This window comes from Fundulus heteroclitus, chromosome 3 (assembly GCF_011125445.2).
Source record: "Fundulus heteroclitus isolate FHET01 chromosome 3, MU-UCD_Fhet_4.1, whole genome shotgun sequence".
In the NCBI taxonomy this organism is placed as follows: domain Eukaryota; kingdom Metazoa; phylum Chordata; class Actinopteri; order Cyprinodontiformes; family Fundulidae; genus Fundulus; species Fundulus heteroclitus.
This window is the reverse complement of record NC_046363.1, coordinates 27,098,528-27,113,855: the sequence shown is the minus strand read 5'-3', so window position 1 is coordinate 27,113,855 and position 15,328 is coordinate 27,098,528. Positions and strand designations below refer to the sequence as shown.

Genomic DNA, 15,328 nt, shown 5'->3' with positions numbered 1-15,328 from the left:
CACCAACCGCTGCAGATCTCAGCCGTGCGTCACTGTACGTCGGCGTGCGCGAGCCGCTACCTCAACGTCATGTGATCTCTCTCTGTGTTGTTTGCTAACAGCACCGTAAACAGGAACGGGGAAGTGCTGAGAAATATCTTTTTACTCTCGCTAAATAATGAGTTTTTCTTAACCATGTTTGAGAGTAGTTCTTTTTGTTTACCTAACTACTGTTGATTTGTTTATATCTTTGAACGCTTCAAGCTGCGAATGTCCTGGGAAGCAGCTGTTTAGCGCCGATCCTTGCGCTTTAAGGTAAGACTTCCTTTAGTTTAGCTTGTTGTTATGACAACGTATTAAGATACGCGTTAACGCTGTAAAGTCGCGTCCCGGCTGGAAGCAAACCACTGGATGTAAATTGTACAAAATATAAACTCTCATTCGGGAGTTTCTATTAAAAATGTGTTTCTCAGATGAACGCGCTGGTGGCTCTGTGTCATTTCTGTGAGCTCCATGGCCCCCGAACGCTGTTCTGCACCGAAGCCCTACACCCTCCGTCCCCAGACCCTTCGTCTCAGGTGGGGACTCCAGTTCCAGGGGACAGGGATGGTGACCGGGAGGGTGAAGGCCTGACTATGAGGGCCAACAGCTCTGCTACACAGAGAGGAGAGATGTGTGAGGTGAGTGGACCGACAGTCACCAGAACCAGAGTAAACCAGCCTCTTAGTCTGCCTGTTGTTTGTAAAAAATAAAGTTCTGCAATCCTCCCTTGCGCCCCTTCACAGGGTTGTCGGTCTCTGCCTGCATCTCATCCTGGCTTTGTAAGCATCGACGATGAAACGGGGATCCGCTTCTTGAGTCATCAGCATCCCAGGCAGCCCCAACTTTTCAGCGTGGTCAGGCAGGCCTGTGTACGCAGTCTCAGCTGTGAGGTAAACAAACACAACCTTAAAACAACAAGTGTTGAAATATCCGGGGATTTCCTTTTACAAAGAAATTAACAGATCTCCATGCCTAAAACGAAAACTCCTTAAATAAGATAAGATGGGCTTTATTGATCTCACATTGGAGAAATTCACTTGCCACATCGGCTCATAAAAGAAGGTGCAAAAGTAGAAAAGGTGCATCAGTTATGTACAGTGAATCTTCATATATACAGTGGATCAAAGGAAAAAGAGAAAAATAAGAATAAAAATGCAAAAAGAAATAGGAATGGGCAGATGATGTCTTATTTACATTCACGGTTAATGTAATAGAATAGAATAGAAATACGTGTAGTGTACAGATATTAAAAAGGCATACTCAGAGTAAATGAAATGTGCAACTGAGTAGGGTGCATTAAAAAAAACAACACACTACTTACAAAAAAATGAAATAATAAACTGCAGATAGCTACAAGAATGTGAACCGCTTGTTGAGTTTGTCGGGAACAGTGATGATTATAAAGTCTAACAGCTGCTGGGAGGAAAGATCTGCGATAACCCTCCTTTGTGCATTTGTGATTCAGCAGTCTGTCACTGAAGGGGCTCTTCAGTTCTGTAACAGCTTCATGCATAGGGTTGGAGACGCTTTCCAACAATGATGGTGTTTTTGCAAGACTCCTCTACTGGGTCGAGGGGGCATCCCACGTTAGAGCTGGCCCTCCTTATTAGCTTATCTAACCGCTTCCTCACAGCTGTAGACGCTGCCACAGAAGATGGCTAAAGCCACCACAGAGTCAAAAAAAAGGTGCGTGCCTTCTGCACTCTACAGTGTAGAGAGTGAAAAGGAACTGTTCCTGCACAGTTCCCTGCGGGACCCCCTCACTGCTGACCAGCCTGGCCACCTAACCGTACAAAAAGAAATACAGCAGTGGAAATCGGTTAAAAGTCATACTGTGCCATAGATTATATCGATATTTGCTGGTGAAGCCTATGTGCAGGGTGGAAAGACATGGAACAGAGCTTATGAGAAAACTCTGGTTGCTCCAACACATTCTGGCACATTTAATTAAAAGCACTTTAAACCGTGGGATCCCTATGATGGAAAATGTTTGTGGTTTTGAATACACAACTTCCTAAAATGTTGGTATACACGGACACCCTGTTTACCCCATACATAATCTATAACTGGGTCAGGGTGACATACTGCTTGTAACATAATGGTTAAAGATCCAGATTTCTTCTTTGCTGACTTGTTTTTTATGTGTCAACAAAACATTCTGTAAATTGAGCTTTTTAAGCACGAAGAATTTATAGTCTATAATCAGTTGTAAATGGATTAAGAAATCAGACAAAAAAAGTCGTCTGAACTGGACAGCAAATAAATTAAGAGCTGAATAAGTCTGTAAAAAAAAAAAAAACTTTTTATGTCTAATTTTCTGAAACGTAAAGAACCATTCCATTAAGTATCCTTGACAAATTACCATATAGTCTGAATCTTTGGAGGAAAAACGTAAAGAAAATCAGACTTTTAGTCATTTCACTAAATCAGATTGAGTTTTTTTGTGTATTTTTCAACCATTCTGATTCCAAACGTATTCACTCTTGTTTTTGTTTGGTTTTTTTCATTTAATTTTAGGTGTGTCCAGGGCGTGAAGGGCCAATTTTTTTCGGCGACGAGCAGCATGGGTTTGTGTTCTCGCACACCTTCTTTATCAAAGACAGCCTGGCCAGGGGTTTTCAGCGGTGGTACAGTATTGTTTTGGTGGCCATGGACAGGATCTACCTTATCAACTCCTGGCCTTTCTTGTTACGCCACCTCAAGCTCACCATACATAGTCTGCAAAGCACAGCTTTAAAGGTAGGGCATTATTACGGACACTGTAAGCCTTTTAGTATTGTTCGATTTAAACAAAGAGTCAAATTATCCTCATTCTACTCACGTATATTTATATTCCCTCCACATCAACAGGTGTTTGACAGTGAACAAGGAGTTTGTCCCCAGAGGGCTCTGAGGATGAACAGTGTATTCTCCCCTGCAGTTTTTCCCCACCAAAGGAGTGGCAATGCGGCTCGGTCACTAACCTCCCTGACCCAGCACCCCAACCTCTGGGCCAGTCTGCACTGCTCTTTTAGCTGGTGAGATAAAAAAGAAATAACTGTATAATTAGATACAGTAACAATAACTAATAATCTGTCTCACTGGGAATTTTATTTATTTATGTATTTCAAATAATGCTAATCTGTGTTTCTCCTCTTTTTCTCCAGGTTGCTGAAGGCTAGTGGTAGTCGGCTAACAGAGAAGCTCCTTGAAGGGGCCCCCACAGAGGACACACTGGTGCTTATAGAGAGACAAACAGGTATACACGCTTCCGTCACTCAAACACATTTCTGTTTTTAAGAAAGAAAAAAATGCAAAGACCAAGTTTTGAGCTGAAGCATAAGTGGTAAAGCATTGGACTCTTGATGATGGATGGCAACTGGGGCCGCCGAAGATATTCTCGGTGTTCGTTGGTGTTATTCCAAGTCTAAAAACACTCCTGATAAAGTCTGAGTCACTGAATTTCTCAGTACTGTGTTGTTGCAGCTGGGAAACCATGATAACACTCGGATGCCTTCCCTTTTCCAGACACCATGTTAGTCAATGTTTAGCATGAATAAAAAGAGGTCCAGTGGCAGGTTTGAGCATTTTGTGCAATTTTAATAGTCTCCGCCGTTCAGGATCCCAAATGGCTGGATGCTTACATCATAGACATAGACAACAGTAAAATACAGTTAGATGAAACATCGGCAGTAGAAGTAACATAGTCCGTTTGTACATTAGGATGTTCATGAGTTGTTTTTGATGGAGACATAATATTCTAACAGTATCACAAAGTCTTTGACACCCGTCAACATATTGACCACATGATCAGTATTTTATAAAAATTGCCTACAGTTAGTTGAACAGATAATAATGCCCCCTGAAGTTTGTCACATATTTTACCTGTCGTGGTGGGGTTCCTACGCAGTCTTGCAAAGTCTATCATTTCCTTTAATTTTCTAGGTCTAGAAAAGTGTGCAAAAAAGAAAATCAAATTTGGAAAACAATATTGATTTTCTAGTCCAGACTTTTTTTTCTCTTCTTTAATTTCTGAAGGGCAGAAATCTAATACATTGATTTATATTCAAACAATGTTCTCAAAAAGGGTTGCTCTTGACGATGAGACCCCGTGTCTCAATTAGTTCCACCTATGTAAATAAATCTGCAATAAATAAAAACAAATATATTTGATTTCCCCCATCACATCCTGACTGATTGCACACTGATTCCGAAATAATATAACAGTAATTTTATGATCCTTTTTGTTTGTATACAATTCAATTTTCAGTTAAATTGGATCGGTGGTCTTGAAACTGGGTCTGCGTCGGCACAGAACAATGTTTTTTTTGGAAAATTGCAATGAATTTGCATGATGCTGTGAGAATCTTTTCCTTCAGAAGGGAGAGGGAAGTTAGTCAAATCTGAAAGACGATAGATGGAGCTAGAAAAAATAGGTAGTGCTGGAAGAAAACCTGTTAGAGACTGCCCCAAGGGTCCACCTTCCAGCAGGACATCGACCCTAAACATACGGCCACAGCTATAGCGGAATAATTTATCTATATACTTGTATTAGAATGGCCTAGGCCTAAATCTAGATTTCAGTCTCTAGATGTGCTCAGCTGCTGTACACATAGCTAAAAAGGTTGTTGTAAAAATCAGTAATTAAGAAGACAGAATCAAAAATGCCCTCCACACTTTTAAGATTTTTATTTGTAAAAGACTCATCACAACTAAGCACTGGTTTGTGTTGTGTTTATGACATAAATTCATTAAAAAAAATATATATATATATTTTGTTGTGATGAGACAAAATGTGAAAAAGGTTCCAGGGTATGAATACATTAGCGAGGCACCGCCGTTCGTAGATAACCCACTTAATTTGTGGTTATCACTTTATTCAGTTTCATACCTGTACATTATTATGTTTGTCTTTTTCTGTTGCTGTGTTTATTTAAAGGGGACATATCATGCTTCTAAATCCTTCCTTTTCACATTTAAATAATTCAGTCGTGGTATGTATCAAGTGGAATTGCAAAGAGCAACTCGTTTGGGTTCTATCTCTTCAAACCTAATTGAGGCACTTCCATCCCGCCTCCCCTCCAGGTCACGTAGCGTTTCACTCCATCCTGTTTGGCCAGTTTTGTACAATGCAGGGAGACAGGTGTAATGATTTTATTTTTTTTATTTTTTTTGTGGGTTAATACACCCAACAATCAAACTTTTTCACTTACCTACTTGTACCTTCCACATCCTTGAGCTTGGAGTACAAATTCGCTGCAAGAAGTAAAAAAATGGCGGATTGCAAAAATTAGTAATCCGGATGTCTATTATCTTGTATATGTGTAGTTGCCTTATTTCAGATGGCTGAGCAGTAGCAACAGGTAAGGGAGTTGTGAGAGAAAAGATACATATGAGTTATTTTCTTTAGCTCAATCAGGATCATTTAGTGGGGTTTGAAAAAAATATCTATATTTTTGGTTTATCTTTACTAACGGAATAAATGGAAGGTTTTTTGTCAATCTAATAATAATAATACTGAACAACAACCAGTGTTCTGTATACATAAGTAAAATAACATTGTGTACTATTCGTGATCTTCAGTAGAACCGCACTGCAAAACTTTATTATACTTGAAATATCCATGAACCGAATGTTGATGTTTGTACAGAATAAGCATACATGTGCAAACTGACAAAAAGATAAAGTCATAAAAGACCCAATTATATCACAACTCTATTTTCTTTTTAAAGCAGCACATTTTAAGATGATGATTTCTAAGGTTACATAAATCCTATTGTTGTCTTTATCCCAACTCTTTTCAAACAATTATACATTTTCCTTTAAGATCCAATCTTAAAAACGGCCTCAAAAAAATTAAAGAAGACACCTTAAGGATTGTTACTGTCTGAAAAAATTGGTTTATTAAATCACAAAAAGGCTACTAATTTAAAACGTTCTGAGTTTCCTTAGAGACCATAGCAATCAGTGTACTAGAATGGAAGCCCTTATGCATGTTGCCTGACAGCAGATTACAAAACTTCTCCTTCAATGTTCATTTTTTCAATTTCTTTCCATGTGAAAGTGCATTGGTAACAATAACTTAATTACTTGAGTGCCAAAAATTTCAGGAACAAAAACACGAATGATGGGAAAGGGGATATAGTGGAGCTCTTGGCACTCTGCAGGTGTAGCCAGCAGGTCTGAAATTCTGCTAAAGTATGTGTCAGCATTCTTTAGCAGCCTCAGAACTGAGCAGTTCATTTATTACTGAATAACTGAGTTAGATGGTTGGGTTTTCTTTGGGTGGGCTGTTGATGCAGCAACCCGTTGGATAAACATAAGCACTATTTATTCATGTCTCTAAAAAAAGTAAAGCTGCTGGGAAGCTGGGACACTTTTCCCTGTAAATGTGATTCATCAAAGAAAAAAACAGTTACTGCTTCCTAGCCTTATGTAACAGTCAGCTTTTTGATGAATGATCCACTTTGAAATATTCAGAATTAGTAGATTTATCTAGAAATTCACAAATATTTACGCAAAAAAAGAGTGTTGAAAAATAAGGAAATTTATCCTTTTCATTAGTTTGGATAAGAATTATGAAAAGAACTGACAAATGCTTACTTAATGTTATTATGGTATTTTTCTTAAACAACATTTCTGCATATTTAAATAACAGCATTTATTAGTTTAAAATATTAGCCATTGGTATTATGCTTCAGACTATATACACTCATTTAAAAGTCTGAGGGTACATACCAATGCATCATTCAGCCAGAGATCTAAATCGACAAATTTCCCGTTGATTGGCTCTGTGGGAGGATTGTCAGGTCAAATACAGAAAAATATTTTCCCCCATTTCTTAAATTAATAAAAACTTCCCACCATTTCCATTCTTTAAATGTATCAAGATTAAAAAAAAGATACAGATAAATTATGGAACATTCTTAGCTGCAGTTTCTTTTCTTTACTTTTCTGTTAGATTCATATCTACGGCTTTATTAAAAGGCCTGGAGCAGATTTTTTTTTTTTTTTTTTTTTTTTTTTTTTTTTTTCCTGTGTTATAGTCAGACTACTGGCCAAAACCAGAAACTGGCCAGAGAAATCCTGATCAGTGCATTTTAAGATTTAAATTTTACCAGTGGTCCTTAAACTGAGTATGATTTCTTTTTTGTTCTGAGGTCAAACAAAGCACTGAAGCACATGTGTTTTCTGAACTCTATGTGCAGAGAAAAGGTATTAAAGATTACAAAAGGTGCTTTAAAGAAACTGTCCTGATTTGAGAAGTCTAAACAATACTGGCTCTTTGACACGCTGCCTAATTGGAAGCCACCCTCTGCATTATATTGTCTAATAATTTTTGAAAAAAATACAGGCGAGAAAGCAGGACTACCATGTAATTATTTTTAAGATAGATTTTTATGTGCTCTATAAATGCTATTAGATTTGAGCCTCAAAACCTGGGATGAAAAATGTGTGAAAATACAGTAAAAAGCAAAACTTTGATTGAAAGTATAAGTAAAAATTCACTAAATGGGATTAAAACTATAATGAAAATTTTAATGAGTGTGTCCCTAAACAAAGCAAATGCAAATTTGTATTTTTTTTATCTGTTCCTCATGCACAAAAAGCTAGGAACAGAAAGAAGGCCAACTTACTTTTTTCCCATGACTGCATTAGCATCACCGCAAGAACTTTGTTGTTGGCTCGATAAAAATATCTCTATTTGTCAAAAAACAGTCTTGTTGTCAGATTTTCAGCGACTATAAATTCTGTACACGTTTCACTTTGGATAAATCAAAAACATTTTTTCAGAGTTAAACAAAAACAGTAGATCCTTAAATCTAAGGGGAAATTAGAGGGAAATGAGTTCATAAGTATCTCAGGAAGCTTTAAAGAATTATGTAGCTTGACCACAGGTAGGTTTATTTGTTGTTGTTTTGGCATCAACATGGAGGATGACGGAAAGCCCCCGTAACCATGGAAAGCCCCGTATGTTATTGTGGTTTGATATATATCAGTAAAAGTTGTGTGGGTGCAAAAACCCAACAAGCCCAAGGTGAAAACAACGGTTGCAGGCAGTAACCATGCTCCCAAGATGCACTGTTGACTCGGCAGATGGTTAAAAGAGGAAACTCTGAGGTAAGAGGTGAGAAGGCAATGCTGGAAATAGAAAAGTGAAGTCATGTGCGCAGTCACATCACATCCTAGCTTCGTACGATCTGTAATGATTTCCTGCGAAAATTCCCCAAACAATTTTCTTTTTGTATCAAATATCCTTGGGGGAAAAAAAGTTTTCATTTTGATGCCCTTGTTTGTCTCCCAAAGAGCAAGAGGAGGAAATTAGCTGCTGGGAAGGAGCAGAAGGAGGCGGGTCAAAGTCGCAGCTGCTCCAACCAGAGCGCGAACTGGGCCTCGACTTCCTGCGCGAAGCTTCAAAATTAGACGATTTACCTGGTCCAAAATTTAAATCGCTGAGACATTTGAGACAGGTAAACGCGCATTGTCATCATTTCGCTGTTCATGATCCCTGAATTATATTGATTGTATTGTTAAAAACCAGAAAAATATAAAGAAATGTTACACTGAAGTATATGAAAGAAGTTTGTCGCATGTTTCTGTTCTGTTTTATACGCTGCCTCTGAGCTGCTGTTTGTGTTTGTGTCTGCAGGTCCTCGGGGTGAATGACTTTCGACAGCTAGCATGGCACGTGCTCATGGGAAATCAGGTCATTTGGAGAAGTGCAGACCCTGGACTCATCCAGTCAGCATTTACTGTGCTAAAGGTACTTAAACCATTCCCACACCATTAACTCTTACTTTAAATAAAGTGCAATAAAGTAAGAAAAAGTTAAATAATTGTTACTTCTGTAATGTATATGTAATAATTTACCTAAAATTTTAAATGTACCCAAAATATTCAGTATTTCCTATTAGACTTTACACCAATTAATTTGTTTCAACAACGATAAGACTTTTGTGGGACACTGTTGGTTTCTGTAAAGCTTTGACCTTCTGATACTACATTCAGGTTTGTATTTCACAACTATAATATAGATATGATAAATTAGAACTATGATGTGTTAAGGTATATGAACAGCATTCAAAGCATATTTAAGAAGTCAGAATTTATTTATATTAGGAGCAGAGGCAACATTATGCCATGTCTGTAAAAGAGCGGTCACTGTAAAACGGACTTTTACTTTTAAACAAAGACTTAATTATCATGGAGCTTACATTTTAAACTGTCTTTAGCATTATATTAAAGTGATTAGCACGATTAGCTTTACTAATTATACTATATTTGTAAGTTTCCTAGAGACTATAGATCCATACCTTATAACCCCCTAGATTTGCCAGCAGGCTCTTTGTCCCTCTCCATGAATCTTGGGAGATGGTGAAGTTGAGCCAGAAACTCTTGGATCTCTAGATTTACAAATCCAACATGTCCCCTTTACATCCAAAGGTCGACAGCTCTAAAGAAAAAGACGACATGGCTCCAATAGTAAGGCGGCGCAATTTGAGTCAAACGCGGGATATGTGATCATTTCGATGAATGTTGCCATAACGAAGTGACTTTAGATAAGTAAAAGGGTAATTAAAAAGCATTTGTCTTTCTATTTTGAGTTTATAGACTCCAGATAATGAGTAGTCCATCCAGCTACTGTAAAAAAAATAATAATAATTCCATCTCAACAATAAGGTTGTACTGAAAAGTTACTTCTGGTCGACCTCTGCTGTATTGGCATTGAAACTGCTTAGTTATGGTTTCTTAATGACTTTACCAAATACAAATTTGCAATATATTGTGCCCCCTAGCTGTAATATGCTCAGACTCTGCGTTACTAGCTGAAAGTCTTTCGCTCTTGTGCAGCCTGAACAAACAATTAAAATAAACGCGTTTCCTTTTAGGTAGCTACTTGTATCCCTGTGCTTCCTCTTTATTTTTAAGCTCACTGCTAATGCTGAAAATAACTATCTTTGAGTCCACTTCACTTATTAACGGCAGACTGATGTCAGCGACTTTGTAGTACTTAGGCAGGTGATGATTTCGGTGATCTGAAACAAATAAGATTAGCGAGTTAACTAACCGGTTCACTCCTGGTCACCAGTTGGTTTCTCTGAGCATCTCTAATAGAATCCCAGGTCAGCAAAATCAACATAAGGGCGTCGCTTCTTTCTAATCCAACACTGTTTACTCTCTGAATCTCTGTGCCCCTGTTAGTCTCTGCTGCCAGTGGGCTGTGTGCGCTCTGTGCCGTACAGCGCTCAGTACGAAGAGGCCTACAAATGCAACTTCCTGGGCCTCAGCCCCGATGTTCCTATCCCGGCTCACGTTAGCTCGTCAGGTACGAGACGATCTCCTGATCCCATCGCTACACCTAATGGTACGCGCAGGCCCCTTTAGGATCTTTGTGTGACGTGTGTGCTCTGTTTGTCATGCAGAGTTCTCAGTGCTGGTGGACGTCATTTTGAAGAACTGTCAGGGTGTAGCTGCAGGGGAAGATGAAATCTGCGCACGTTATCAGTTCGCCATCAGCAGCGCCAACACACAGCCGACGGACAGAGGTGAGTCTGCGTGCTTTAGGCTTCAGAGAGGATTTCTATAAGCTAACTGCAGAGTAGAGCTGTGCTTGTTGAGGTCACGCTATTTGATTGGTTGTTTTTATTGATTGTTTTATTTAGCTTTGATTGCTTTTAAAATGCAGGAAACACAGCAACAAAGTTTGAGCTCCACCTGAAGTAAGAAAAAACTCATGTTTTGTTACATCGTTTAATAAAACCAAAGAGTTGTTTTGATAACCATACAGCTGAATATACGGTCAAATTCAATAAACAAGGATCTTATTGAAAATTACATTTATTTCAGTAACTCAGTTCATTGAGTGAAACGCATGGGATGCATGAATTACACACAGACTGAGGTTTTCAACTCTTTATTTCTATTAATTATGTGATTTTCCGCAGAAAATATAATATTACATCAGACCAATAAAAAAAGTTAATACAGAAATGTGGGCATAATGAAAAATACCAACCTAAAGTTTTTTTTTATTATTATTTGTATTCTGTAGTACATTATATTTACATAATGCACTGTATTTATTTTTCTACTGGCTTGGAATAAACGTATAAAACTAAACTAAATACTTTTATTCTAACAAGCAAGCCTCATCAGTACATACATATTTTAATTTATTGACTATGACTTTGTAAAACAACCGGAGGGTATAAATGCACCAATCTTGGATTTGGTTGCTAATCTGACTTTATATCATTTGTCTGTCAAGCCTGCCGATGCCAACTCCGCCTGATCCTCATCTCTCAACCAGATCAGTATATATCAACAGGATCCTGCATAAACTGAAAATGTACATAACAGCAAAACTTTATGAGAGTTTGAACGAAAAAAAAAACAACAACAAAAAAAGCTCAGAGTTAAAGATCTCTCTCTGAAAAATCGATAAATCCAGTAAAATCCTGCATGTCCTGGGTCAGAGCTAACTGTACGAGTAAAATCCACCAAAAAATAATTACTTTACTCTTTTAGAGGACAATATATTTAACTAGCAAAAATGCATTTTTTGCACACCTCAACCAGTAGAAGTGAACCTTATGACTATAATTTAATACCTATGATTGAACCAGAGGAGATGTCACACTGTGTGTGTGTTTGTCAGCGAGGGTGCAGTGTTACACAGCTTCCAAGTTAAACAGGATTTCACTACTGTTACTAAACGGAAACAAAATGATTACAGAGTTGAAATTTTAAATAGTTTTTATAGCATCTTGTATTAGTGATCAGAGAAGTTGGCTGACTTACAAAATATTTCTGAATCCAGGATGTGTCATTTGAGGCTGACAGAACTGGATGCCTTAAATGGATAAAACAGCAACTTTGCTGTAATACGTTCAGCCTTCCTGTTGTCTGAAAGTAGCAGCCTGAAGTGCAGCCTACAAGCCTCTGTAGAAAATATGGAAACCCTTTTGCAACGTCTGTGCTTCCTTCTGACTGTGTTTGTAAACACCTTAGCGATACTGAAAGCAGGGTTCTCACAGTAACAATGCAGTGGCACCTGGTAGCAGCTTGGCCCGGTGCTTTCACTGATCAGAGAAAAAGATTTCCAACCGGCCAATCAGCAGTCGGAGCCGGTCGTGCCAAAAAACTTCCTGTTTTGTTTTGTTTACTAGAGAGGATAACATCAACGAAGATAGAACAAGGATGAAAGATAAAATCGTCCAGAGAGAGAGAGAGAGAGAGAGAGAGAGAGAGCAGAGAAAAGCAACTAACATTAAAATGCTAAAGAAACAGAAGGAAATTAAGACGGTAGTTGTAGTCAGTTTGTAATCTTTTCTTTAAAATATCCAGACAAGACCAGCTGACTGAAATCTTTAGCTTCCTTCCAGTCTACCCTTAGAATAAATTGTAATTCTGTACTTTGGAATCTAGTCGGTATGATTTGCTAACGGTACAAGTTTATGCTGGTGAAGATTCTCAGTCATCCAGGTCATGTTCATTCCAAAAAAATAAAATAAAAAACAAAGCAACTGGACTTGTTTTCCGTAGTTGAAGATTTGCATGTTAATTGAATTAACATGCAAATTCAATGTTATCTAAGCTATTACAAGGCCTTTGTTTGAACAGGAGTATAAAGCTTGGTACTCATCATTACTCTAGACCTTTTGAATTGAGAAAGCGAAACGTCTTCAACGACGGAAAATAAGTCCAGTTGCTTTGTTTTTTACTATTTTTTTTTTTTTTTTTTTGGAAGGTACAAGTTTATGTTCAGCCACTCATTAATTGTGATTTATGCCTGACTTGTTGCGCAAGTCCTAAAGCCGCTCAGCGCGTAAATAAACTCGGAGTATCTGGCTGCGCATCAGAATGCAATTATCTGGTCAGTGACCCTCCCCGGCCTTCCCCAACTTGAGTTCGGACGGCAAACCTGTGCAGTCGCGTTTGCATGCCGAGCTCTTACACTAACATTTATTTAATCTTTGCCATGTTTTATTTTCTCAGGCCCGACGTTGCTGAACAAACTGGAGGTGGCCCTGTCCAACGAGAACTTGTCTGTGGATGTCGTGTCTCACTGCCTGCTGTGCTTGAAGGAGGAGTGGATGAAGTGAGTAAAAAGGACCAAGGTCCACGTAGGCCGGCGAGGAAAAAAAAAAAGATTTCCGCGTTCTCACCACGGGCCTCTCCCTCTTTCAGCAAAGTCAAAGTGCTGTTCAAATTCTCCAAAGTCGACGGCCGCGGGAGGGAGGACACCCAGAAGGTTCTGGCCCTGCTCGGTGCCACGGGGCCCGGCGAGGAAGACAACGTCAGGCTGTTGAAGTACTGGATGACCGGACTGAGCAAAACTTATAAGAGTCATTTAATGACAGCTGTGCGAGGAGGGGAGAGGAGCCCCAGCCAGTGATAAAAAAAAAAAGGAGGAGGAGGAGGAGGTGGGACATCTGGAGAAAAGAAAAGTGACAGCAATAATATCTAAATGCTAAACGAAGCAAGAGGGAGTCTTTTCATGGGTGGGTTTGTTAACTGTGTGGATTCCGTGTTGAGTGAAGGAGCACTGTGAATGGATGACAGGAGTGATTTTGCTCATCCTTTATTGTCTTTTTAAGCAATGAGAAATCTATTGTGTATTCGGTTCAGATGATTGTCCTGCACAGAGCAACGCACGGAGTAGTTTTCGACGAAGCTGGCGGGCTTTTTTTTTTTGTTGGTTAAAGGGAATTTTTGTTATCAACCTGCTCTGTAAAGTTTAACTTATTACTAAAAGCGTTTGCACTTTATTAACGCCGATCCCCTCCTGAAGAAATAAACTTACCAGTCGGACGCTCTTTTTTTTCTCCGATTGGCTCCATCTGGTGGTTGACTGGGGAGACTAAAAGGGGGAGAAAGTGTAAAAGGAGGAGGAGGAGATTACTTTCTCCTCCAGCTCCCACTTACTTGGCCGTCAGCCAACTAGTCTCAAGTGGCGTAAGACAAGACTTTTAGGGTTTTCTACCTCTCCAAAATGTACGAAATGGTTGCAAAACAGTTTCTCGCACCAGCAGGGCCAACCACATCTGCACATTGTTGGCTCCTTAGTGCGTCAGGCGCGCGCTGATCCTCTGGGCTTTTAACAACAAATTAAAAATGCAAAGCGTCTCTTGCTTTGCTGGGGTCCCCAGACTTCGGCCGGTAAACCCGGGCAACATACGGCTCTGCTTAAACTGGGTAGATTTTTTTACTTTTTCCATTTGTTTTCCTTGACCTGAAACTACGGGAGGATTGTGCAACCAGGGTTCCTGCGCCGTCTGGATCACCACAGAGTCTGACTTTAGTAGTTTCCGGGTCTGGATAAGTGTGGAAAGAGAAAAAAAAAAGAGTGTTGAGTTCCAGACTTTATTTCCTGTTCTATTGCTGTTGTTGTCCATCCATCCAGCAATCTTTTCATCCGTCCATCTGTCTTTGCATCCACACTGGCATCATCCATTCATCCCCTTTTCCAGGTTCTGGACCTCTGTACAAATATCAACGAAACAACGTGGGACTTATTACGCTCTGCTCCAAAATCAGGCTTATAAATACCGGATGGACCGGCGCTTTGGTTCTGGAAGCGACGTGTTGACTCGTGCTTTGGCGTTATTATGCTTCCCCTCTCACAACTCAAATCTGGATTTCATTTAGCCTCTGACTCTGCGAGGTCCAAATAAAATAATTTCAAAATGACTTGCATATTTTCTCAGCATGCAAGTGCTGCATGAAGCAGGAAGACAACACGGGGGCCATATATTTATAACCGCCATTGTATAGCGCACGGTAAAGGTCGAGAGGTTTCCACTTGAGGAGGCCGGGGGGAGTTTCGTAAGGGGGCTTTTTTTTTGTTGTTGCTTGCAAGCGAGTTTGCCGCTGCTCTCTAGTTTCCATTTCCCCTCAGCAGAGATGGTACTCCGGTAAGCGGTCCACGATCTCCCTTGACCCGCAATGAGAAAGAGCGTGCAGTAGAACAACATTTTCCTTCCTTCCTTCCTTTCAGTAGTAATTAACCTCCTTCATGACACGTTGCTAAAAATCAGAAGCAACAGGATGCTTCAAACGACCCGGGGGCCTCGGATCAACACTTTTACAGACAAGATGTTGACAGCTGCTCACAGCGCTGGACTTCAGCATCACAAGAGGCGCGTCTGCGAGGCTGTTTTTCTTTTTATGGCAGTGACCGTGGCGTGGAGAGCACATAGAATGACTTACACGTTCTGGAAGTGAAGTGTCGTAACCCTGCTTGTCAGATCGACAAGGAATGTGGTTCTCTGTTTTATTTGAAGCAGAAACCAAAAGCGGCCCATGTGACGATTAATCAGGATGA

General features: G+C 39.5%; 1 protein-coding gene across 1 annotated transcript; it reads left to right on the top strand.

The window, feature by feature from the left end:
- Positions 1 to 59: 59 nt before the first annotated feature.
- flcn (folliculin) lies at positions 60 to 13,820 on the top strand. The gene is made up of 12 exons (XM_012875184.3): positions 60 to 294; positions 453 to 659; positions 765 to 911; positions 2,539 to 2,760; positions 2,872 to 3,038; positions 3,168 to 3,259; positions 8,308 to 8,471; positions 8,651 to 8,764; positions 10,204 to 10,327; positions 10,425 to 10,547; positions 13,000 to 13,102; positions 13,192 to 13,820. Exons 2-12 carry the CDS (start codon positions 453 to 455, stop codon positions 13,397 to 13,399), a joined length of 1,671 nt encoding a protein of 556 aa, XP_012730638.2. The 5' UTR covers positions 60 to 294; the 3' UTR covers positions 13,400 to 13,820.
- The last annotated feature ends 1,508 nt before the right edge of the window (positions 13,821 to 15,328 follow it).

Coding starts and splice junctions, on each gene's coding strand:
- flcn (XM_012875184.3), top strand. CDS start 453: ATGAACGCGCTGGTGGCTCTGTGTCATTTCTGTGAGCTCCATGGCCCC. Junction 3,039..3,167: donor CTGCACTGCTCTTTTAGCTG/GTGAGATAAAAA, acceptor CTTTTTCTCCAG/GTTGCTGAAGGCTAGTGGTA. Junction 8,472..8,650: donor CGCTGAGACATTTGAGACAG/GTAAACGCGCAT, acceptor TTGTGTCTGCAG/GTCCTCGGGGTGAATGACTT.